Raw genomic sequence first — 21,844 nt, forward strand, 5'->3', positions numbered from 1 at the left:
TCCATCAACCACCCCTCTTGGACGTTTCCCCTCTCCCTTCTCCGTCTTCCACGCAAGAAAGAACTAAAACCCTCCCCAATGGATGAAACCCTTCGTATTCCAGTGACCGTGCGTGCGACGGTCGAAACAGGCTGGATAGAGTATGAAATGCATAGATATTTATGACTGCCATACGGAAGAAGAGGTACAGACCAGCTGGATAAACAGGATGCTTCGGCATCTTCCTTTGATTCTGCTCTAGATACTCTTCTCTTTTGCTCTAACCAATGAATACACATCATACATACATACATACAGGTCCCTTATGTGCTTATCTGAATTTCCTCGGCGATGAGCTTGTACTGCTTTCTCTTTTTGGGGTGTCCAGGTCTCAGCCTCGACTTGAGTCGCCCAATGTATTTGGCCAGCAGGGGAAAGACGTATTGCTCCGCTAGGTAGGCAACGGCAAACCCTGCCACAGCCAACACCAGCAAGAAAACTTCAAAGTCCGCCGTCATCTCCGTCAGATCCATGAAATCCGCCAACCACTTGGCCGGGTCTAGAAGCATGTATAGAGAAATCAGGAGTGCCGCCACAATCGTGACGCAAAAAGGCACATTCGTCGCCAGAGACTGTCGGAATGGGGGGCCAACACTGAGGACGACACTGGAAAGTATATACTGGAAGCACGATACCAAAAATAAGGCGGTGTTCTGAGAGTTGTCGACATTGGACTTTTCTTTGTCTAGTCGCGGTGGTATGTACCATGGTTGTTGTTGAACCGTCTCAAACGCGACCAGTTGAACAAGAACCGAGAGCAAGATCTGGCCCAGCAACGGCGTCAAGACCTTTCGGGATACGAGGCTTGCGGTCGGGCGTTTCTTGCTCAGAACGGGATATGCACCAGTCCAACCCATAAATATTGCCAGTGGCAAGATTAACGCAAGATCGATGAAGAGGAATTGGAAATCTCCGAGGTTTGATGCCGACGCGTAGAGGAAGCTGACGGACGTGAACTGAATGGCCGAGTACAAGCTCATGTACTTGAAGCAGCAGAAGCTGGTCACCAAAGCGGCACGGCCTTCCTTGATCAGAGCGGGCACGCAGGAAATGTCAAAGATATGGCTGGTGAATGGCGCAGCGACAGAAGCTTCAGCTTCTGAAAGTGAGACGCCAACGTCTGCAGCCTTGAGCGCGCCACAGTCATTCGCGCCATCACCACAGAATCCACAGCAGTAGTCAATGCTTTGGAGCTTTTCCACAAGCTCGTGCTTCTCGTCGGGAGACATCCGAGCGAAGACTGCGCCTTTGACGAGCATCCGCTGTAATACTTCTGTGGATGCAAAATCAATGATCCAGCGGAAAGCATCGCCAGTGACCGCCAGGGTATAATCGCCAATGGCGATTGCATCATATGGAGCCGCGTTGTCATCCTCGGCTGGTAATGGCTGAGGTAGCAAAGTGTTTTCATCAAGTTGATAGATTTGATTGTCAACGCTTTCCCAGCAAATGCGTGCTCTAGCGTCCATCTTGTCTCCCTCGACGAAATGAGGAACGAAGCAGTGTGCATTGCGATCAATAATGCCGCACTCTCTCGCCACGCTAATAGCTGTGAGGATGTTGTCTCCTGTACACATGACATTGCGGATCTTGGCCTCGTTCAGTTCTTCGATGATCTCGGTGGTGATTTCCTTGAGTTTGTTTTCGAAAATGATGAAGCCGATCAGTGAAAGACGCGACTCAGCTTCAGAGCGTTCCATGCTCTGAACATCGTCCCAGCTCATTCTCGAAATATATTTCGAGGCGCAGGCAATGACTCGGAAACCTTTGTGGGTGTAGTAGTTGAGCAGGTCGTCGAAGTCGTCAGGAATGCTCGATGCTGTGCAGATATCCTTCATGACCTCTGGTGCACCTTTGACGTAGATATTGACTCCCGGGTCACAGTGCTGCCGCACGATGACACTGGCTCGTCGCAAATGCGAGGCGAATTCGAAAGAACGCAAGATGCCCAGTTCCACCCGCACCGGGTTCTCGTTGTCCTGAGAATCTTCCAAATCATACTCGAATCCATGTGGAGGACGTGCCACACTGGGTGCTGTTTGATGGGTTCCAGCTTCGATAAAATGGCTCGTGTTACGAGAACCCTCCTCGAATGACCACTCTGTAAATTGAAACATTTTGAGATCAAGAGGGTCGCCAATCAGTTCGTCGTCGACCAGTCGAAGGGAGTGACAAGTAGCCATTGAGTAGAGCATGTTTTTATTCACCCGGTAGTCGACCGTCGGATCACGGTCGTAGGACGCTGGAGGAAGAAGTTCGCGTGCCCCCTCCAGAATGTCGCCGAAGCGGATTTCCGGATGTTGTACAAGCCGGACACCAAGGACATCGAGGCCGTCTTCGGTCAGTGTCCCAGTCTTGTCGAAACAGACAACATCCAGTTTGCCGGCAACATTGACTCTCTGTGGGCTGATGCAGAAGATCTGTTGTTTTCTGAGGCGTGCTAGGGCAAAGTTCGTTCCGATGGTCAGAGTGGCTGGTAGAGCGGGAGGCACCACGATCGTGATGAGATCCAATGCTCTGACAATGATCAAGTGCCAAGCGAGACCGAGCTTGACAAAATTGATGAATGAAGCAATGAATCCGACCGCGGCGATCATGCCCATCACCGAAATGTACCGGAATGAATCACGGTAGAACTTGAAGCCTGATGGCTTAGGGAAGAGCATGGACCGCACAAGGGCACCTTTGGTTGTGTTGAATCCAGTACGAACCACCATAGCAAGAGCAACGGCTTCGTCATCCTCAGTGTCTTGCGGGCGTCTGGCACGAATGATCTTTGTGCCGCAGAATAGGAAATGACGAGCTACACTCGGATGGATTGATGTTGCACCAAGATCAATGTACGGCAGTGCCTCGTCGGTGATAGGAATTTTTGATACGGGGATAGATTCGCCTGCGAAGTTAGCTAGGTGAGAGAGAACGGCCTTTAAAGCTTACCGGTGAGCATGCTTTCGTTGATGATACAATCGCCTGCAAGGAGCAGACTGTCACAAGGAAGCTGTGCAAGAGACGGGTCAGAGACCTCATACACGTCCCCTGGGACAAGATCACTAGAAAGTGCAGAACGCCCTAAGTCTGGATCAGTACCAGCCTGGCCCTCACGTCACAAGAACTTACAGAAGCCGTTGCGGAGCACACGAACGTCGCACTCAAAGCGCGAAATTTCCCTCAGTCGTCGCATTGTCTGCGAACACATCAGTATCTTCAGTGACTCGAGCTAGAATCACAATAGCATTTACCGAACGAGTCTCAACAACCGTAGTAGTGATGGAGAAGACCGAAATAAGGAATATTGCCGCAGCATAGTAGTAGTACTCGTCCATTGACCAGAGAATGAGACTGGCGACCTGAAAGATGTAAAAGGGGTGAAAAGCCTTGCCAAAAGTCAGCGCTCGAAGGATGATCGAAACAGGGACCGCCAAACCTCGTCGAGCAGTAACTCTGGGATGGTCTTTTGTTGAATTTCAATCATATTCTTGCCAAAGACTTGGTCTCTTGGGTCTCTTTCTTCAGTGTCAAGACCCTCCCGAAGAGCTTTAACGGACACCCATTGCGGATCCCACCAGTCATTGTTCAAGACGAATTTATCCTCGACCGGGTAATACAGAAGCCTCATGTACCTGTAGTCAAGATACCGTAGGTGCCGCAATTCCGCGTCGTTGTCGTATCGATATCCATTGAGCTTTTCCTTGCCGGAGCGTGTGAAAACGGTCGACATGGGATGGCCATAGTCCTCGGAAACCACATAATGAACGGTAAATTCACCCCATTGATTCTGAAATCTCTTAGCCTTCTTCTTGGGACGGTGTCGCTCTGGGCCATAGCTCACCTCTACGACAACCCAAGAGCACTTTCTGAGGGGTGCTGGAGATCCAACGAGAGATATGCGCCACCTAGGCACCCAGCGAAAGACCAGATATCCAATGCCCGCGGTGAAGACACAGATCGCCAGATAGGCCAGATAGCCGATAGTGGACGTCGTAAACCCAGCAATGGCCATGGTTAGGTCCTCATTTTCAATGTATAGTTTTTGACTGAAGTTGCCGCCATCCTCGTGTTTCTGGGTGTCACTCCTCGCCGAGTCGTGCCTATAAAGGAGAGGCTGGTCTGCCGATGTCCGATATCTACCTGAACTCTTGCGGCGGGCGGTATCGGACTCGAGGCCAGCCTCCAAGTCTCGGTCCTCATCGGGTATGTGACCCTGCTCTTCGTCGCTTTCGACAGCTTCTTCGTCCGAGAAAACGTTCGGCGATTCTTGGTCTTGCTCTGTGAAGTACGTGAATGAACTGATCGACCCAGCTCGCCTTCGAGGTAGCCTATACGCAAATCCCGTCACGGAAGAGGGTACAGATTCCGCTATACAACCAGGTCAATGCGCATCCACTATGCGATAACTGTTGGGCGGAATACTTACATATGGGCCCCGAAAACACATCAGTGGTCGACATCTCCACATCGCTGACGATACTTGCAGTGCTCAAGTTCGAATCTCTTCTGTGCATTCTTCCCGCACTCGAGCTCCTCCTGGAGGGGCGTCGAGGTGCGCCCTCATGTTGGGAGCTGCTGTCCATGGTGTGAAGTGCCACTGGCACAATGTTCGCTCGCGTCTCAGCTCATGCTTGACTCGGATAACACAAGGGCGACACGGGGTGATGGGTGGTTTGGTGCAGTTACAGCATACATAGATATGAATGTCATTGGGGGCCAAACATGGGGAGGTATGATGTAGGCATGATGCGGGCAGATGTGAAGTTTTCCGCAGCCTTTCCACCCTCAATGGCAACCCCCTGCCTAGGGCACTTTCTCTCTCTCCCATTTGTACCCAAAATAATCCTACATTTACGGACATTTGATGGTTAGGGAATACTGCATGTAGTCTACAAGGGGGTTTGCCAGAATAAAATCGTCTCGAACATTTGCTGTAGACAACCGATAGCTGGGACTTTATTTCGACGCTGGTCACTGCAGGGGTTGCGCACTGCGCACTTTGGCACTCAACTGAATTAATACGGTGCAGCGGTGCAGTGGCACTGCGCTAGTTCCCCCACCAGCAAAGCGTGGGACTCGGAGGCAAAACTGATTTATTGCCTGTGCATTTCACACGGCCTGGCCAAAAATCTTCAATCCTTCATTCAATTTTCTCTGCTCTTGTCACCCTCGTTCGTTTCGGAAGAAAGGAACCATCTGCTACAAAACCCCCCGGGAGTCGTCTTCGGAGTGTCTCTTCGACAGCCACGGAATCGCCAGCCGGAAAGCTCTCAAAAGCCCCAACGTCAACTCAACGTTTACATTTCTCGCCCAACAAGCCACGAAACTCAACCTCAGACCGTACCCCTTGAACTGAGAGCAAAATGGCCGAAATACCAAAGGCACGAAATCTGACCGCGCCTACACCGCAGAACAGTATGTCTTCACCGTTCGCTAGATGTTGCATGTTACTCACCGTCCTTCAGCGCCTGCATCAAATGCGCCGATTTCCTCACACGCCGCTGCTCCTAACGTGAGCTCTATCGCCGAAGGTAAGGGAAATGGAAGAAGAGAAAAATCATCTCAGCTCGGACATTACGTTGACCCGTCACAGAGGATCTCGAGCGTGTTTCCGCTGCCTCAATACTTGCAAACAACCCCGCTCTTGTCTCCATGATGCAGCAAAAGCTCGGTTCCCTTGTCGGCCGATCTTCAGGATACGTCGAGTCCTTGCCAGCTCCCGTCCGCCGTCGTGTTACGGGATTGAAGGGAATCCAAAAGGACCACGCCAAGTTGGAGTCAGAATTCCAAGAAGAGGTCCTCCAGCTCGAGAAGAAATACTTTGCCAAATTCACTCCACTCTACCAGAAGCGCGCTGCAATTGTCAACGGCGAGGTGGAGCCCACCGATCAAGAAGTCGAGGCTGGCAAAGCCGACGAGGAAGAAGAACCCGAAGAAGATTCAGATAAGGAGGAGAAGACGGCTGCAGAGGACATGAAGGGCATCCCAGAGTTCTGGCTCTCGGCTATGAAGAACCAGATTTCGCTTGCCGAGCTGATCACGGACCGCGACGAAGAAGCCCTCCGCTCCTTGACCGATATCCGCATGGAATACCTCGACCGCCCAGGATTCCGCTTGATCTTCGAGTTTGCCCCCAATGATTTCTTCACCAACAAGACCATTTCAAAAACATACTATTACCAAGAGGAGAGTGGTTACGGTGGCGACTTCATCTATGATCACGCCGAGGGCGACAACATTGACTGGAAAGCGGGCAAGGATCTTACTGTCCGTGTTGAGAGCAAGAAGCAACGAAACAAGAGTAAGCCATGTCCTTGCTCCGAGAAGCCAATCACTAACCATTTGGTATAGCCACCAAGCAGACCCGAGTGATCAAGAAGACCGTCCCGACAGAGTCATTCTTCAACTTTTTCTCGCCACCTGCTGCCCCAGGGGAAGGAGACGAGGTTGCTTCAGACATCGAAGAACGACTCGAGCTTGATTATCAGCTGGGCGAAGACATCAAAGAGAAACTGATTCCTCGTGCCATCGATTGGTTCACTGGTGAGGCATTGGCCTACGAGGAATTCGAGGATGCCGAAGACGCCGAGTTCGACGATGAGGACGATGAAGATGACGAGGATGAGGAAGAAGCCGAGTCTGACGAAGACGACGAGGAAGAAGGGGGAAAGCCTCGGTCTCAACAAACTTCAGAATGTAAGAACCAGTAAATGGAGCCAGACAGCCCTTGTGATGAATCTACAATCTGGGTAGATGTGCTTTGCGAGCAGCAGGCGAGCGGGTCTATGTGATGTTGTCGAGAGCACCAGATCGGAAGGACACGGTCCCAATCTTTGAGATCGAGTCCCGTGCTGACCCGCTCCACGCATAACGGGCGTTCTGAGAATGATGCTGTGATGATCGATTCGTCGATAATAGGTGGAAGGGCACAGTGGGCGACTCAAGTCCAACGGCGTCCTTCTACAAGTCTCTAGATGAATTTGCGGTTCCAAGTTTGAAGACGGCGTTCATGGGTACCATCACAATCGAGAAGAGCAACAGGTTTCCTTGTATTCATTCCGTGACAATGCAAGTCCAGTATTTCCCTAATACCACATTTGGAGATAACAACAATTTTTGCTTCGAGCAGGAGGTCTATATAGGCAACGCAATCAAAAGGGCGAATTGGTTCGTGCATGTAGGATGTGGCGTGGGCGCAGGTGCTCATCTTGTTTGCTGCAACTAAGATCTGTGTAATGTCCCGTTTGAGACCGTCTGGGGGAAGATCTTTGGAAGACGCAAGGAAGGCTGCCACAAGCGTCTCGGGACCAGCCCTCAAGGATGCAGACATTGTACCGAGCACACCGTAGTGTGGAAAAAAAAGGGGGTTGCCACTTTGTGATGCCCATCAGCGCACGAGCAGTGGGCGTGCGGACAATTTCTGAAGGGTCTTGGTGGATGCTGAACTGGTGCCAGGGGGTTGAGGGTGAAGCTCACGCTTGTGATGAACAGGGAAAGGCGTCAGATGACGAGTGGCTTGCCGGAAGAACAGCGACGGCCGTTTGGTTTCTTTGGGGCCTCTGGCTGTGGGCTTCGGGGCTAGTGAGGCCAACCAGTTGCTGGCTGGGGCTTGTGGTTGTGCTTGGGACGCATGGGGAGCGCGTCTCGTAGACGACCGAGTCCCTGAGAAACTTTCTGACATCTCGCAGGTCAACTGAGTGTCTCGCCCAAGAATTCACAGCCGCACCTAAGACCCCAGACCGTTATTGTCGACGGTCAGGTCAACACTACATTGATCTTACTTTGATTCCATCTCTCATCTGTGAAGCCGAAGATTTCACACGTCTTTAAAATCTTGTCGCTCCTTTCCACGCCAGGAGAGCGGCCAGCATCTCCCCCGTGTGACTGAACACGTCTATCCATCCACCAGATTCTCCTCCCAGTCTCCGAATACATGGCTGCCCTCGTCTCCGACAGTTGAGAGCCTCTATCCATAAAGTCCATCGCAACCGCCCACGATGGCGAGTTGGGAGATTGGCACTCGGGCCTGGTTCCCTAACCAGACCGAGGGCTTCATTCCCGGTGAGCTCACGGAGAGAAAAGATCTGGGTGATGGGAAGATCGCCCTTGTCTTCAGTCTCTCCGATGAGTCCAAGCAAACAGTCGAGACGACCGAGACTGCCCTCCTCGACACCCATAATGCATCCTTACCTCCGCTCATGAACCCTCCCATGTTCGAGGCAGCCGAAGACTTGACCAATCTGTCCCATCTGAATGAGCCCGCCATCCTGCAGGCAATCAAGCTCCGATATGCGCAGAAAGAAATATACACCTACAGCGGGATTGTGCTGATAGCAACCAACCCTTTTGCGCGGGTGGACTCACTGTACGTCCCTCAGATGGTGCAGGTGTACGCTGGCAAGCAAAGAGCATCGCAAGCGCCCCATCTGTTCGCAATCGCGGAAGAAGCGTATACGGACATGTTGCGGGACTCAAGGAACCAGACGGTCGTCGTTTCCGGCGAGTCGGGTGCCGGGAAAACAGTCAGTGCCAAATACATCATGCGGTACTTTGCGACTCGAGGGGCCCCAGGCCAGGCCAGCAAGGGCACAAAAGCACGAGCAGACGCCATCAGTGAGACCGAAGAGCAGATCCTGGCTACCAACCCGGTCATGGAAGCCTTCGGCAATGCCAAAACGACGAGAAACGACAATTCTTCACGATTTGGAAAATACATTGAAATCATGTTTGACCAGAACACCGACATCATTGGGGCCCGGATAAGGACATATCTGCTTGAGCGATCACGACTTGTCTTTCAGCCATTGAAGGAGAGAAATTACCACATCTTCTACCAACTTGTAGCGGGAGCAACAGAAGAAGAGAAACAAGAGTTGGGCCTGGTTCCCGTGGAAGAGTTTGACTATTTGAATCAAGGCAATGAGCCGACGATTGACGGCGTCGACGACGCCGCGGAATTTGCAGCCACAAGGAAGTCCTTGACCACAATTAACGTCTCCGAGGCCACTCAAAGAGAGATCTTCCGGGTTCTCGCCGCTCTCCTGCACATTGGAAATATCAAAATCACCGCCACGCGTTCGGACTCTAGCCTTTCCGCCAGTGAGCCATCAGTGGTCCGCGCCTGCGCCATACTGGGTATCGACGCGACGGATTTTGCCAAATGGACGGTCAAGAAGCAGCTCATTACGCGCGGGGAGAAAATCACCTCCAATCTGACGCAGCAACAGGCCACCGTCGTGCGCGATTCCGTGGCCAAGTTCATCTACTCTAGCCTGTTCGACTGGCTGGTGGAAACCATCAACCACGGTCTCGCGACCGAGGATGTCCTCCAACGGCTGAATACCTTCATCGGTGTGCTGGATATTTACGGCTTTGAGCATTTTGCGAAGAACTCTTTCGAACAGTTTTGCATCAACTACGCCAACGAAAAGCTGCAGCAGGAATTCAACCAGCATGTGTTCAAACTTGAGCAGGAAGAATACATGCGTGAAGAGATCGACTGGACTTTTATTGATTTTTCGGATAATCAACCATGTATCGATCTCATTGAAGGCAAACTGGGTATCTTGTCTCTGTTGGACGAGGAATCTCGACTTCCCATGGGGTCGGACGAACAATTTGTTCACAAACTGCATCATCATTTTGCGGCAGACAAGCAGAAATTCTACAAGAAACCGAGATTTGGCAAATCAGCATTCACAGTTTGTCATTATGCGCTCGATGTTACCTACGAGTCCGATGGCTTCATTGACAAGAACCGCGATACTGTGCCGGATGAGCAGATGGAAGTGCTTAAGAAGTCTACAAATGCCTTCTTGGTTGACGTGCTGGACGTTGCTGCGGCGGTGAGAGAAAAGGACACCGCTCAGACATCCTCGAAAACCGTCGCCCCTGGAGGCGGCCGCCGAGTCGGCGTCGCTGTTAATCGCAAACCAACTCTGGGAGGCATCTTCAAGAGCTCTCTCATTGAACTCATGCAAACCATCAACTCCACCGATGCGCACTACATTCGGTGTATCAAACCCAACGAGGCAAAAGAGTCCTGGAAGTTCGAAGGACCGATGGTGTTGAGTCAGCTGCGTGCCTGTGGTGTTCTGGAAACCGTGCGCATCAGCACTGCCGGCTACCCTACACGATGGACCTACGAAGAATTTGCTCTCAGGTACTACATGTTGTGCCGTTCGAATGAATGGACGACCGAGATCCGTACCATGGCCCAGAATATTCTTGTCAAAGCCCTAGGAAAGACCGCCCACGAGAAATCTGACAAGTACCAACTCGGTCTGACCAAGATTTTCTTCCGCGCGGGCATGTTGGCCTTTTTAGAGAACCTTCGTTCGGCTCGTTTGAAGGAATGTGCCATCATGATCCAGAAGAACTTGCGGGCCAAATACTACCGGCACAAGTACCTGGATGCCCGACAGTCGATTCTCAACTTCCAGGCTGCTACACGCGCATTCTTGGCTCGAAGAAAGGCCGAAGAGACAAGACAGACCAAGGCGGCGACCGACATTCAAAGAGTGTGGCGAGGACAGAAAGTGCGCAAAGAATATACGCAAATCAGGAGCGACCTCATTCTATTCGAATCCATTGCCAAAGGTTACCTCTGCAGGAAGAATATCCTGGAGACCCGCATTGGAAATGCCGCGGTCGTTATTCAACGGGCTTTCCGTTCGTGGCGAGCATTACGCGTTTGGAGGCAATACCGCAGAAAGGTCGTCATTATACAGAACTTGTGGCGTGGCAGAGTCGCCCGGCGCGACTATAAGAAGATGCGTGAAGAGGCTCGGGATCTCAAACAGATCTCTTACAAACTTGAAAACAAGGTCGTCGAGCTTACGCAGTCTCTCGGCGCGCTCAAGCGAGAGAACAAGTCCTTGGTGTCGCAATTGGAGAACTACGAAAATCAACTGAAATCTTGGAGGTCGCGGCACAATGCTCTGGAGACGCGGTCGCGTGAGCTCCAGAGCGAGGCGAACCAGGCTGGTATTGTAGCAGCACGCTTGGCTGCCTTGGAAGAAGAACATGCCAAGTTGCAAACGAGCCATGATGAACATATGGGCAACGCGAAGCGCTTGCAAGAAGAAGAGCGCAAGCTCCGGGAATCGCTAAAGATTTCCAATACAGAGCTCGAGACATTGCGACAATCCGTGTCCACGCATGAAAGTGAGAGGGGCACTCTACGACAACAGATCAACGAATTGCAGGATCAGCTTGAGATTGCCCGACGAGCGCCACCTCCGGCAGCAACGAACGGCGTCAACGGCGAATATACCAATGGCACATCTCAACTTGCAAACGGCCTTATCAACCTCGTCTCTTCTAAGAAGCCTCTCAAGCGGCGCAGTGCAGGGGCAGCCGAACGAAGCGAACTGGATAGATACAGTGCAGCATATAGCGCACGTCCTGTTTCAATGGCGATCGACTCTCACACCAAGACTCTGTCTGGCTCGACGTTCAACCCCGGTTTGGATAGTGTCGAGATGGAGCTCGAGAACCTTCTTGCACAGGAAGAAGAGCTCAATGACGAAGTCACCATGGGTCTTATCCGAGGCATCAAGATCCCTCAACCAGGCGCTAACCCTGCGCCCACAGACAAAGAGGTCCTGTTCCCCTCGTACCTCATCAATTTGGTAACGTCAGAGATGTGGAACAACGGCTTCGTCAAGGAATCGGAGCGCTTCCTCGCCAACGTCATGCAGTCCATACAGCAAGAGGTGATGCAACATGAAGGTGACGAAGCGATCAATCCTGGGGCATTCTGGTTGTCGAATGTGCACGAGATGTTGTCCTTTGTCTTCCTCGCCGAAGACTGGTATGAGGCGCAGAAGACGGACAACTACGAGTACGACCGACTCCTGGAAATTGTCAAGCATGATTTGGAATCCCTCGAGTTCAACATTTATCACACGTGGATGAAAGTGTTGAAGAAGAAGCTGCACAAGATGATTGTGCCGGCCATTATCGAATCACAGTCGCTGCCCGGATTCGTCACCAATGAAAGCAACCGTTTCCTGGGCAAACTGCTGCCCTCGAACAATACTCCCGCCTATAGCATGGACAACCTCCTGAGCCTCCTGAACAACGTGTTCAAGGCCATGAAAGCGTACTATCTCGAAGACAGCATCATCACCCAAACCGTGACTGAGCTCCTCCGTCTTGTGGGCGTGACGGCATTCAACGATCTGCTGATGCGTCGCAACTTCCTGTCGTGGAAACGTGGTCTGCAGATCAACTACAACATCACTCGGATTGAGGAGTGGTGCAAGTCTCACGACATGCCTGAGGGGACTCTTCAACTCGAGCATCTCATGCAGGCTACCAAGTTGCTGCAGCTCAAAAAGGCTACGCTCAATGACATCGAAATCATTCAGGACATCTGCTGGATGCTGTCACCTAATCAAATCCAGAAGTTGCTCAACCAGTATCTCGTCGCCGACTATGAACAGCCCATTAATGGTGAGATTATGAAAGCTGTCGCGTCGAGGGTGACGGAGAAGAGCGATGTCCTGTTGCTCGCTCCCGTCGACATGGAAGACAGTGGACCCTATGAGATTGCTGAGCCGAGAGTCATTACCGCGCTGGAGACGTATACTCCATCATGTAAGTGATCTGCCGCTTTCCCTCCAAGACTACTCGACATTGTACTGACATGGGAAATCAATAGGGCTCCAGACACCACGTCTTAAACGGCTGGCGGAAATCGTGTCCGCACAAGCTATGGCTCAGCAAGAACAGGGAGGCATTCCCGACGGGGCGATTGGGGAACCCGAAGCCATGATGGCGCAGTGAAGGCCTCGACTTGGTCCCGGCACAGACCCGGGATAAACTTCGTCGCGGAGGCGAGAATCAAAAGCAACGTTTCTGATGATTACATGTGGAGGAAACAGCCACCTAATCCATGATTGGTTGGCATCTATGGTCTCGACATTGAGCGAGGGGGGAGACAAAGCTAGAGTTCAGGAGCCTCGTCATGGACATGTTTCTCGGCCAGGGAAGCAGAGGCAACCAAAGCCGAAGCGAGTAATTATACACACCTTTTTTGGGCATAGCACTGCGGAGTTTTCCCTCGAGCACTTGGGCCTCCTGTGCTTCTGGCAAAGGGGGGAGGAACCTTGCTAATTGTTGGGCGCGGCGTTTTCTGCGGCTTCTGTATCTCTCTCTCTCTCCCCCTCTCTCTGACTATGGTCAATGTTAATGTCGGGGTGGAGCAGTAAGAGGCAAAGAAATCAGACTCGATGTCTCGGTCCTTTTTTGTACCCTTCCCATTGTCGTTATTATCGTGACTGTCTTTGACCCACTGGTACGTGACACATTGATCCGATATCACCCAGGTACACGTACATATGTTTGTAAGAGGTACAACGTAATGTGATTGCCCAGTTAGTAGTCAGAGATCTGCCACCTCACTAGGTATATCAGCCAATAATCATAGCTGTATTTTATACTAGTGGATACTATGTGGTTTGGTCTCCACTGTTATTCCCATCCGCGTGAAGGGGGCGATGGGGAATCCACTTGATCGACGCCAATTCCCCGTATCAATGTCTCCTCGTACTACCTGCCTACCGTGCCTACCAGCCAGCATGTATAATCGATCTCCATTCCAGGAGTGGGGATTGTAACATTCGCGCGAGCCCCCATGTTATTGACACTCTCGCAGAGATAAACATATTCAAGCACGAGCTTTAAATTGTTTTGTTTACCAAAATGCACAAATGATTCAATACCCCCTCTTTCCCTTGGCCCGCCCGCAGTTCCAGACAACAGGAATTTCAGGAGAAAGGGTTACGTGGAGGTACCCAGAATAGCCAAATGGTGGTGATGGTGGTGGTGGTTTAGTACTCTTCTTCTCCCGGACCGGGTGCGTCCCAGTTCGCGCGCAACAGCACCCGCAGGTCGTCGCGCCAAAAGAACTTCTGGCCCAGGCACTCGAGGTCCCACCAGGCCCAGTCGCGCAGCTCCGGCAGGGCGTCGCGCATCTTGGCCAGCAGCCGGGCGCCGTCGGCCGACAGCTCGGGCGAGTTCTGGGCCATGGCCCACGAGTCGATGGCGACGAGCCAGATCCAGATCAGGCAGTCGCGCTCGGTGCGGGCGCTGGAGACCCTGAACGCGGGCAGCCGGGCCGTCAGCTGCGTCGTGGCCGAGTGGTAGATGCACGCCTTGGGCCGGAGCCGGTTGGCCCGGTTGGCGCAGTAGCGGAATAGGGCGAGGCAGATCATCTTCTCCAGCGACGGACCCCCGGGCCCGTCCGGCATGCGGAACGCCGTGCACGCGTCCCAGAAGTTCCACGCCTGGCCCGCCACGGGGCGGTAGACCTTTGTGCGCTCCTTCCCTTGCTTTTCCCGGTACGTCGCGTCCTGCGGGCTCCAGTCCTGCTTGACGCTGATCCTGTGGATGATCTGGAGCGTCTCGGACGAGAGGACCCCCGCCCGGGCGAGGTTGCGGAACCCGCACGGCAGCTTGTCGATGATCTTGACGTCGTCCTCGAACCGGAAACGGGGCGCTTGTCGTATCACCAACAACTTCTCCGTGGCAGGTTCGCTCGTTGGCGTTGGCGAGTCGGTCGGCTGGTCGCCGGAGAGGGAGAGAAGTCTGTCGAGAAAATCAGTGTCAGAGGTGCAACCCGGCAATGTCTATCACGGTGGAGAGACGGCCATCTCTCTGAACACCGAGATAGCACAGGCGCTTACACTGTCAAGGTCGCCCGAGCCGAACTGTCCACCCCCAGGCAGTCGACGCCGCCTCGCGACGCCACCATTTGGTCGACCTGGGCGCGATGGGCCTTGAAGGCCGCGTCGTTTCCAAGCCCTCGCTCAAACATGGCCAGGTACAGGATCGTCAGAATGGCACCGTCGTCGGCCCGGGCGTTGGGTTTCGCCAGCCTGGCCCTCAGCTTGGACATGGCCTGTCCCGCATGGACAAAGGCATCTTGTGGCAAGAGAGATCCGGGACACGCGATGGCGGTGTGAGCCACTTTGGTCAGGCCGAGTATGACGTGGAAGAAGTCCTCGTATTTGGCCATATTCTCGAGGACCCACTGCCCATAGACATTGACGACGTTGAAGGCTTCGTTGATTGACGCCACTGCAGTCACCCATCAGCCTTTGTCTGAGCTCATCTCACACGCATAGAGGTTCTGCCATGTCAATATAGCTTCTCCTCAAAAGGGGACAACCCACCCGTTGGCATGACATAGTGTATAACTGGACTCACGTTAGAGACCGGATGTTTGAGACAGAAGTTCCAGACACTTACGGAAGTCGATGGCGAGCGAGGCACCATAACGATCATATCCAGGAATACAATCGAATGGGTCAACTCGTGCCCCCCTTGTCCAATGCCACGGGCCTGGCGACATCAATTCCTTCTCAGACTTGCCATGTCGAGCCATTGAGTCCATCCCACGCCCTTCAGGCTCGGTCTTGTACCGGTTGGTGTCGTTGTCTGGGGCCACAAGTCGTCCAATGCTCATTGTCTTGGTATCCTGCTCCTCTTCCGCCAACAGCTGCTCAATCCGGATTCGAGGCGAGTGGGAACATAGGTTTTCTCCGTCGTACGATGGAGCCCATCCATTCTGCTTGCTGGGAGCCGTTTCGGTGCCCCGGTGTCCGAGACAATGCGGATATGTCGGTGTAGACCAGCAATGCTTGTTCAAGACAATCGTGTTAGCATTGTTTCGATGCCTGAACTTGGCTGCGTGTGAGCGTGCTTTGGACCGAAGGAGCTCATAGTCGTTCCGCGACCGACTTTTGTCGGGGACATAGGGGATGTATGACAAGTGAATGGGCATGGCCTGACGGGAATACTTTGTGATCCCAACTCAACGTCTGTCTGTATGAGGTCGGAGATGATGTCGAGAAATCTTGGTGTGTTTCGTCCCGTTCGTTGAAGCTTATACGCACGATCGAGACACACCGCGGCCGCTTCTCCGCCAGTAGCAGATCCTCCACCCTCCAGAGAGGGATCGATTCTGCAGCGCCATTGTGGTTCTAGAGCGATTGCGGGCAATCTCTTGACGAGTTAAGTTCTTCGCGAGAGCGAAGCTTCGCCGAAGGATCGATGGAGGATGCCCGAGCGAATGAAGATGCATGTCGTCTTGGTACCCCAGAGAACGAGCGAACGAACGAGCCGACGCATCGTCGAGGGTGGAATGACACTCGACTGGTGCACCTGTTGAACCGATCTCTGAACTTCGGCATGCGGCATCCCTCAACCCACCTCCTTCTGGATCCGGCATTGGGCTTGTGGATTGGACAGGTAGAAGAAAGTCACCGGCTTGCCTTCAGTGATCATCAGCATCCAAATGACAAACCCGAAACTCGTTGACTTGGGGGTCGGAAGTAAGCGGTTGGGCGGTTAGTAATCGCCTAGTTGGTGGGCTGTCATGCCGGTGCAAGCATGATGGATGTGACTTGTCTCGAAGCAGTTTCGGGGTCATGGTCAGGGTCAGGGTCGGATGCTGTAAACCGTAATAAGGAACAATATTGGTGTTGGAGGAGGTGGTCCCAGCCTGATGTATTCGGTACACCAAGACTGGCTCAGCTGGATTGTTTGCTCACAACTCCCTTCAGCCGTGTCTCATGTATCGGCAAGGGGCTTAGCGAGGTGGTTCCTGTCCCGGTTTGCCTATCGCCTTTCCCGAGTGCAGTACCATGAGAGATTTGGGTGACCCGTCTGCAAGCGAGGCCGGCAAACTCCTCCCCATTCCTCATGAAATCCAAGGGTGACAGATCAATCGAGCCTAGATTAGGCATCCGTACGAATTCCGTGTAGAGTCGATACCCCATGGACGCCATCGACAGTGCCATGCGTGATGCACTGGAGAAGAATGAGGGTCAAGTTTGCTGATCAGGCTGAATCCACGGGTTTGTGGACGCTACGACTTGCAACGGTGCCATCACGACTAGTGCCGTTGGCGGTCAATCGAGGCAAACAGACATGCAAGCCCGTCACCAATAACCAATGCTTGTCTGGTGAATTTGAATCCTCTATTGGCCCCAAGTCGCGCCCCCAGGCTGGTTGGTTCATTACTCCAGGAGAACGAAGATCAAAGCTGGGCCTCAGACTTTGTTTCGAGGCCTGATCCAGGCTCGATCTCGAAATTCGGATCTCATTACTTCTTTTTTCCACGCTCCTCATCAGCTTGGGGATCGACCAAACTCGGAGCCTCAGCCTGACATTGATGGGCCAGCCCAGCTCCAGCTCCCACCTTCCCACGCACGCCTTGTCGTGCTTGTGCTCGGGTGGAATGCGGAAGGGACTCTTTCCCAAAGCTTGGATTGGGTCGTTTACCTGCAATAAGACAAAGGGTTGAGAAATGAGGCGCTCAGGGCTCAGCCGATGATCGACCAGGGCTGCAAATGGCTTTTTCTCCCCCCCCCCCCAAGCCCTCTTATCTTCTTCACACCGCGACAGCCGAAGAGCGGCGCGCCACAAGCTCAAACACCGCCTGGAGCTCCGGATTATTTGGAAACATGAGGGAGGTGGTCAAAAGAAGTCGGGCGCAGGTTTTCAGCGCTTCGCCATCCGGGTTTCATCGAGGACGCGCGGGACTTGCCACGCAGCCATACACGGGTCAGAGGCACTTGTCAACCGCTTGTCTAGGGCACTCGCGTGTCAAGCACCTGGTCTCCTTCTCTGTTGGGCGGTGTATCTGGCCCTGCGCCCCGAAAACTGCCTGATAGATGATAAACTCCCCATCGCGGGGAAAAGAAGATCTCAAGAGGTGATCAATCCATCTAGACAAACTCTGTATTAACCCCTGAGGCCCCCTCGATTTTTCTTGTGGATCGATCGTGTTCCAGTCGCAGCCATGACGGCCCTGTGTGGTTACAAGAATGGGGATTTGAGTGAGTGATTTTCCTCTGAGGCGCCTTGATCCTCACGGGTCATTTTGCCCTGTCAGCTGATCAACCCTCTCCAGACTCACCCGTCGCCTGTCAATCGGGGTTCGGCTGTGTGGAATGGGAGTCTCCAGGTGTCTTTGGATGTACAAGCGGCATCAACACCATCCTGCCGACGACATGTGTGGAAGCAGAAGCGCAGGGTCCAACGCCCACAGTCGGGGCCATTTCCTGGTTAAGGCTTTTCCCTCTTCTTTCTTTCTTTCTTTGGTGCAAGACACTGTCCCTTACTTCAAAGTGAGGATGCAAGACACTGACGGGGAACCCTGTGGCAGTGACTCGGACGCACCGTACTGTGCGACCATCTCCCTGTATTGGAGCGACTACTACTACACGCACTGGGAGTGCGCCACACTGTCCGCCGAGGCGGTTACGATCCTGGCCATCCCAACCGTCACTGGCCACGGCGAACCTTCGACGCAGTACCTCAACGCAGCTTTTTCCGATCCCACTGCAAGTCCCTCGGGGGGAAGCGGCGGGGGCAACGGCACCAACGGCGATGACTCGTCCTCCAGCCAGGGCAGCGGCTCAGGCGGTGGTGGCAACAACATCGGGACCATCATCGGGGCCGTTGCGGGCGTGGTCGCCGCCCTCGCCGCGATCGGACTGTGGATCTGCACCAAACACCACTTCCATAGGCAGCGACAACACGATCGAAACCTGGGCGGGAGTGGAGACATGGTGGTGCGGAACAACCGCGACATGATGACCGTGGCCGGGCAGCTTGAGCGTGGCGGACCCGTGAACGTCTACGTCAACCAGCTTCACTACTACGACCATACGGGAAGGGGAGGTCCGCTGAGGTTGGCGAGTTGAGTCGAGTCTGGGGACGGGAGAATTGTCACTCTCAAACATCGTTTATGACTTGACGAATAGAAAAGGTCCCGTCGACCATCACGATATTTGGTAAATTGGACTGGATATCACATAGAAAAATGAATATACTGAGAAGAAACAAAACCATTATCATTGTGAAAATGTGTTTTTGTGTTTTTTGGTTGTATTTGTTTGCCCTTTGTAAGGATTTACTGGGTACGAGGTACGGTAATTAATAGCTATTGGCTCCACAAAGGGGCCAAAAGGGGCAATACCCGGTATCCACAAGTATATGCCACCTTGGGAAAGGGAGTACTCCGTATTAACAGCATTGAAGCAGAAACAACCAGTACGATACATGTGTTACTACCGGCAGCTCAGGAATATCTGAATCAAAGGCTCGATGGTTGTCATGTGGCTTTTCTTGCTATCACACACCAGTGTCGCGAGAGTTACGTGGGTTGTATATAATATATTATATACCTCTAAAGCAGCCCCATACGAACGACAACCTGGTATCCCACGCACGACTGATAAACGTGCCGTGAGGCTCTCCAGGATCCTCGCTCGACCCTCACTGACCGGCTGGGGCTTGCCCGACCTTCTTCAACGCCTCCTTGCCCTGTTCCGCCGCCTCGGTGAAACCCGCGACCAAAACGCTATAGTCCAGCGTCGCCAGGAGGAAAGTCATGCCCAAGCCCGCGCGGGTCGCTATCATCTCTGGAGTCGTCGCCATGGAGCCGACGACCTTGCCGTGCTTCTGGGCCGCGGCGAGCACTCCCGACAGGGCCTGGGTGAACTCGGGCTCGGGCCCGTCCACGCCGCCCGGCAGCCCGAGGGACAGACGAAGGTCGTAGGGGCCGATGAAGGTGCCGGACACGCCGGGCACGGCGAGGATGGCGTCGGCGTTCTGGATGCCCTCGGCGGACTCGATGATGGGGAGGATGGCGACCCCGTCGTCCTGCGCCATGTCGTAGTAGGTGCCGAACTGCGTGCCGTGGAGCTGTCGGCCAAAGGGGGCGTTGAAGGGACCGAAGCTCCGTTTGCCCCTCGGCGGGTAGATGGCGTGCGAGATGATGCGCTCCATCTCGGCCGCGTTGTTGACCATCGGGATGATGATGCCCGCCGCGCCGCTGTCCAGTGCCCACTTGACCCATTCGACGTCGTGGGACGGCACGCGCACAATGGCCAAGCAGTTGCCCTTGGACGCGGCCACCACGCTGTGCACCATGTAGGTCATCTGCTCCGCCGACATGGGCGCGTGCTCCATGTCGATCATGACAAAGTCAAACGTCTGCGCTGCGAGCATGGCGACGATGGGACTCTGGACCGTCAGCACCGTGCCCAGCAATGCCCGGCCCAGCCGTTTATGCTGGTCTCGGAAGCGAGCGATGCCCCCTTCGCCAGGCGTATGGGCCGGCTGTGATTTGAACATGACGATTGACCTGTCTTGAATGTTGACTTTGTCTTCAGTCAAACGTGAGCTGAACCTTGTCAGCCCTTTGAACGATCCACGTAAGGAATCCACACAAGGACTCTTCTTTTGCTGGGGAGGAGTGGATTGGGGGAATGGCAATCGGACAGTCAGTATGTTCGGTATCGTGGCCAAGAGGGGTTCCCTGGATGAGGTTGTTGGTAAATCTGGGGAGAATTACAGTAACCTGGGGAACCGACCCTCGGTTGTCGGTAACCACCAAGTACATGTATGTAGTCCACGTTCCAGGGAGGTTGGATGGCGATGGAATCGGAGAAGCAAAGAAGCTCTCGGGCCGTGATATCCGTACCATTTTGTATGTTTGTATCTTGATTGACTGAGTGGTCGGGATTCAATCTCCTGCAGTCGCCTGAGTCGCCTGTGGGTTGTCGGTTACTGACTCTGATAATATGATATGCTTCCACCCGCTGTGATTTTCAAAGGGATACACGGGGACCAACTCGACAGGTGAATGCAACAGTGCAATGGCCATAGCCTACAGATTTATCCATTACATCGTGTCTCCTGGGGTACCTCTATGGGAGACCTTGTTGCCAGTACGTCGAAACATCATTCTCCCCGTAAGCCGTGGACCCGGTATCAAAGACCGAAACCCGTCGCATGTCCCGCCTATATTTCCCCTCGTACTCCCCGTGGGTTGCTCTATGCAACACGGCACAGTTGTCCCAGATGGCAACGTCGTTGTTGTCCTGCCAATGATGCACAAACTTGTACTTGTCTTGCTGGACATGCTCAAATAACTCTTTGAGTAATTTTTGGCCCTTCTCCAGATCCATCCCGTCGATATGATGGGTGTAAGACGTGACGTAGAGATTCATTCGACCAGACTGCTCGTGTAGCTGGGCAATCTTGTGCTTCGCCAGAGGGTGGTCCATCGGGTTGATATGGAGGAAAAGGGGCGAGTCCGGATTGGCCGTCTTTCGGTTGTGGAACAGCGAGTTGCAGCCTACGAGGCCCTCAATCTCCTTTTTCTTCTCCTCTGGGAGATCGTCGTACGCTGTCCGGGTGTCCAAGTACTCGGTATGGCCCCCAGTGCCTTTCGGGGGAAGTTCGACGCCTCGCAGGATGGAAACACCGGTGCGACGAGGGTTGAAGGCTCCATCAGCATGCCATAGCGCATTACCGTTGGCAGACGCGGTGCGGTTGGGGTCTTTGACCGTCACGACCTCGTTCTTGTCGTCCAGGTTACCCACGTCGAAGATCTCGTCGTTGGGGATCCTCATGGCCCTGCCCGCCAGCCGATGAGCCCTGACGCTATCCAGTTCCCCGAATCGTCGGCCAAGGGCAATGGCCGAGTCGTCGTCTAACGCAGTCTTGCGAAGGACGACGACGCCGTACTTGTGGACAGTATCTCTAAGTTCTTCGAACAGGGCATCATCGATTGGCTTGGAGAAGTCAATGCCTTCGACTTCAGCGGCAAAGGTTTCAGCAAGGGGTGTAATCTGCAGCCTGGTGACACTAGGCATATTGGCTGGACAATGGGGCTATAATTTGGGTGGAATTGTTGTAGAAGTCTTGCACGAAACGATGAGACAGACTGCCCTTGGATCGAGCTGAGGTGAATAGTATATACTCCCCACTGTCGGCACTCTGCTTTCGT

At 53.4% G+C, this 21,844-nt stretch overlaps 7 protein-coding genes across 7 annotated transcripts; 3 read left to right on the forward strand and 4 right to left on the reverse strand.

Annotated features, from left to right (window-relative positions):
- Positions 1-302: 302 nt before the first annotated feature.
- AYO21_02363 (hypothetical protein) lies at positions 303-4,610 on the reverse strand (the record flags this gene model as incomplete). The annotated part of the gene is made up of 6 exons (XM_022652342.1): positions 303-2,932; positions 2,977-3,108; positions 3,157-3,223; positions 3,279-3,413; positions 3,464-4,395; positions 4,454-4,610. The coding sequence occupies 6 exons, from the start codon at positions 4,608-4,610 to the stop codon at positions 303-305; spliced, it is 4,053 nt and encodes a 1,350-aa protein (XP_022515378.1).
- A 780-nt stretch (positions 4,611-5,390) lies between these two features.
- Positions 5,391-6,737, forward strand: AYO21_02364 (hypothetical protein; the record flags this gene model as incomplete). Its single annotated transcript, XM_022652343.1, has 4 exons — positions 5,391-5,442; positions 5,493-5,558; positions 5,621-6,328; positions 6,379-6,737. The coding sequence occupies 4 exons, from the start codon at positions 5,391-5,393 to the stop codon at positions 6,735-6,737; spliced, it is 1,185 nt and encodes a 394-aa protein (XP_022515379.1).
- Positions 6,738-8,024: 1,287 nt separating this feature from the next.
- On the forward strand, positions 8,025-12,819 carry AYO21_02365 (hypothetical protein; the record flags this gene model as incomplete). The annotated part of the gene is made up of 2 exons (XM_022652344.1): positions 8,025-12,630; positions 12,695-12,819. The coding sequence occupies 2 exons, from the start codon at positions 8,025-8,027 to the stop codon at positions 12,817-12,819; spliced, it is 4,731 nt and encodes a 1,576-aa protein (XP_022515380.1).
- Positions 12,820-13,865: 1,046 nt separating this feature from the next.
- On the reverse strand, positions 13,866-15,820 carry AYO21_02366 (hypothetical protein; the record flags this gene model as incomplete). The annotated part of the gene is made up of 3 exons (XM_022652345.1): positions 13,866-14,622; positions 14,721-15,114; positions 15,286-15,820. The coding sequence occupies 3 exons, from the start codon at positions 15,818-15,820 to the stop codon at positions 13,866-13,868; spliced, it is 1,686 nt and encodes a 561-aa protein (XP_022515381.1).
- A 2,356-nt stretch (positions 15,821-18,176) lies between these two features.
- On the forward strand, positions 18,177-18,749 carry AYO21_02367 (hypothetical protein; the record flags this gene model as incomplete). Its single annotated transcript, XM_022652346.1, has 1 exon — positions 18,177-18,749. One exon carries the CDS (start codon positions 18,177-18,179, stop codon positions 18,747-18,749), a length of 573 nt encoding a protein of 190 aa, XP_022515382.1.
- A 574-nt stretch (positions 18,750-19,323) lies between these two features.
- On the reverse strand, positions 19,324-20,184 carry AYO21_02368 (hypothetical protein; the record flags this gene model as incomplete). Its single annotated transcript, XM_022652347.1, has 1 exon — positions 19,324-20,184. The coding sequence occupies one exon, from the start codon at positions 20,182-20,184 to the stop codon at positions 19,324-19,326; it is 861 nt and encodes a 286-aa protein (XP_022515383.1).
- A 575-nt stretch (positions 20,185-20,759) lies between these two features.
- Positions 20,760-21,710, reverse strand: AYO21_02369 (hypothetical protein; the record flags this gene model as incomplete). Its single annotated transcript, XM_022652348.1, has 1 exon — positions 20,760-21,710. One exon carries the CDS (start codon positions 21,708-21,710, stop codon positions 20,760-20,762), a length of 951 nt encoding a protein of 316 aa, XP_022515384.1.
- Positions 21,711-21,844: the final 134 nt, after the last annotated feature.

The sequence above is a fragment of the Fonsecaea monophora genome, assembly GCF_001642475.1.
Source record: "Fonsecaea monophora strain CBS 269.37 chromosome Unknown Scaff10, whole genome shotgun sequence".
Lineage (NCBI taxonomy): Eukaryota > Fungi > Ascomycota > Eurotiomycetes > Chaetothyriales > Herpotrichiellaceae > Fonsecaea > Fonsecaea monophora.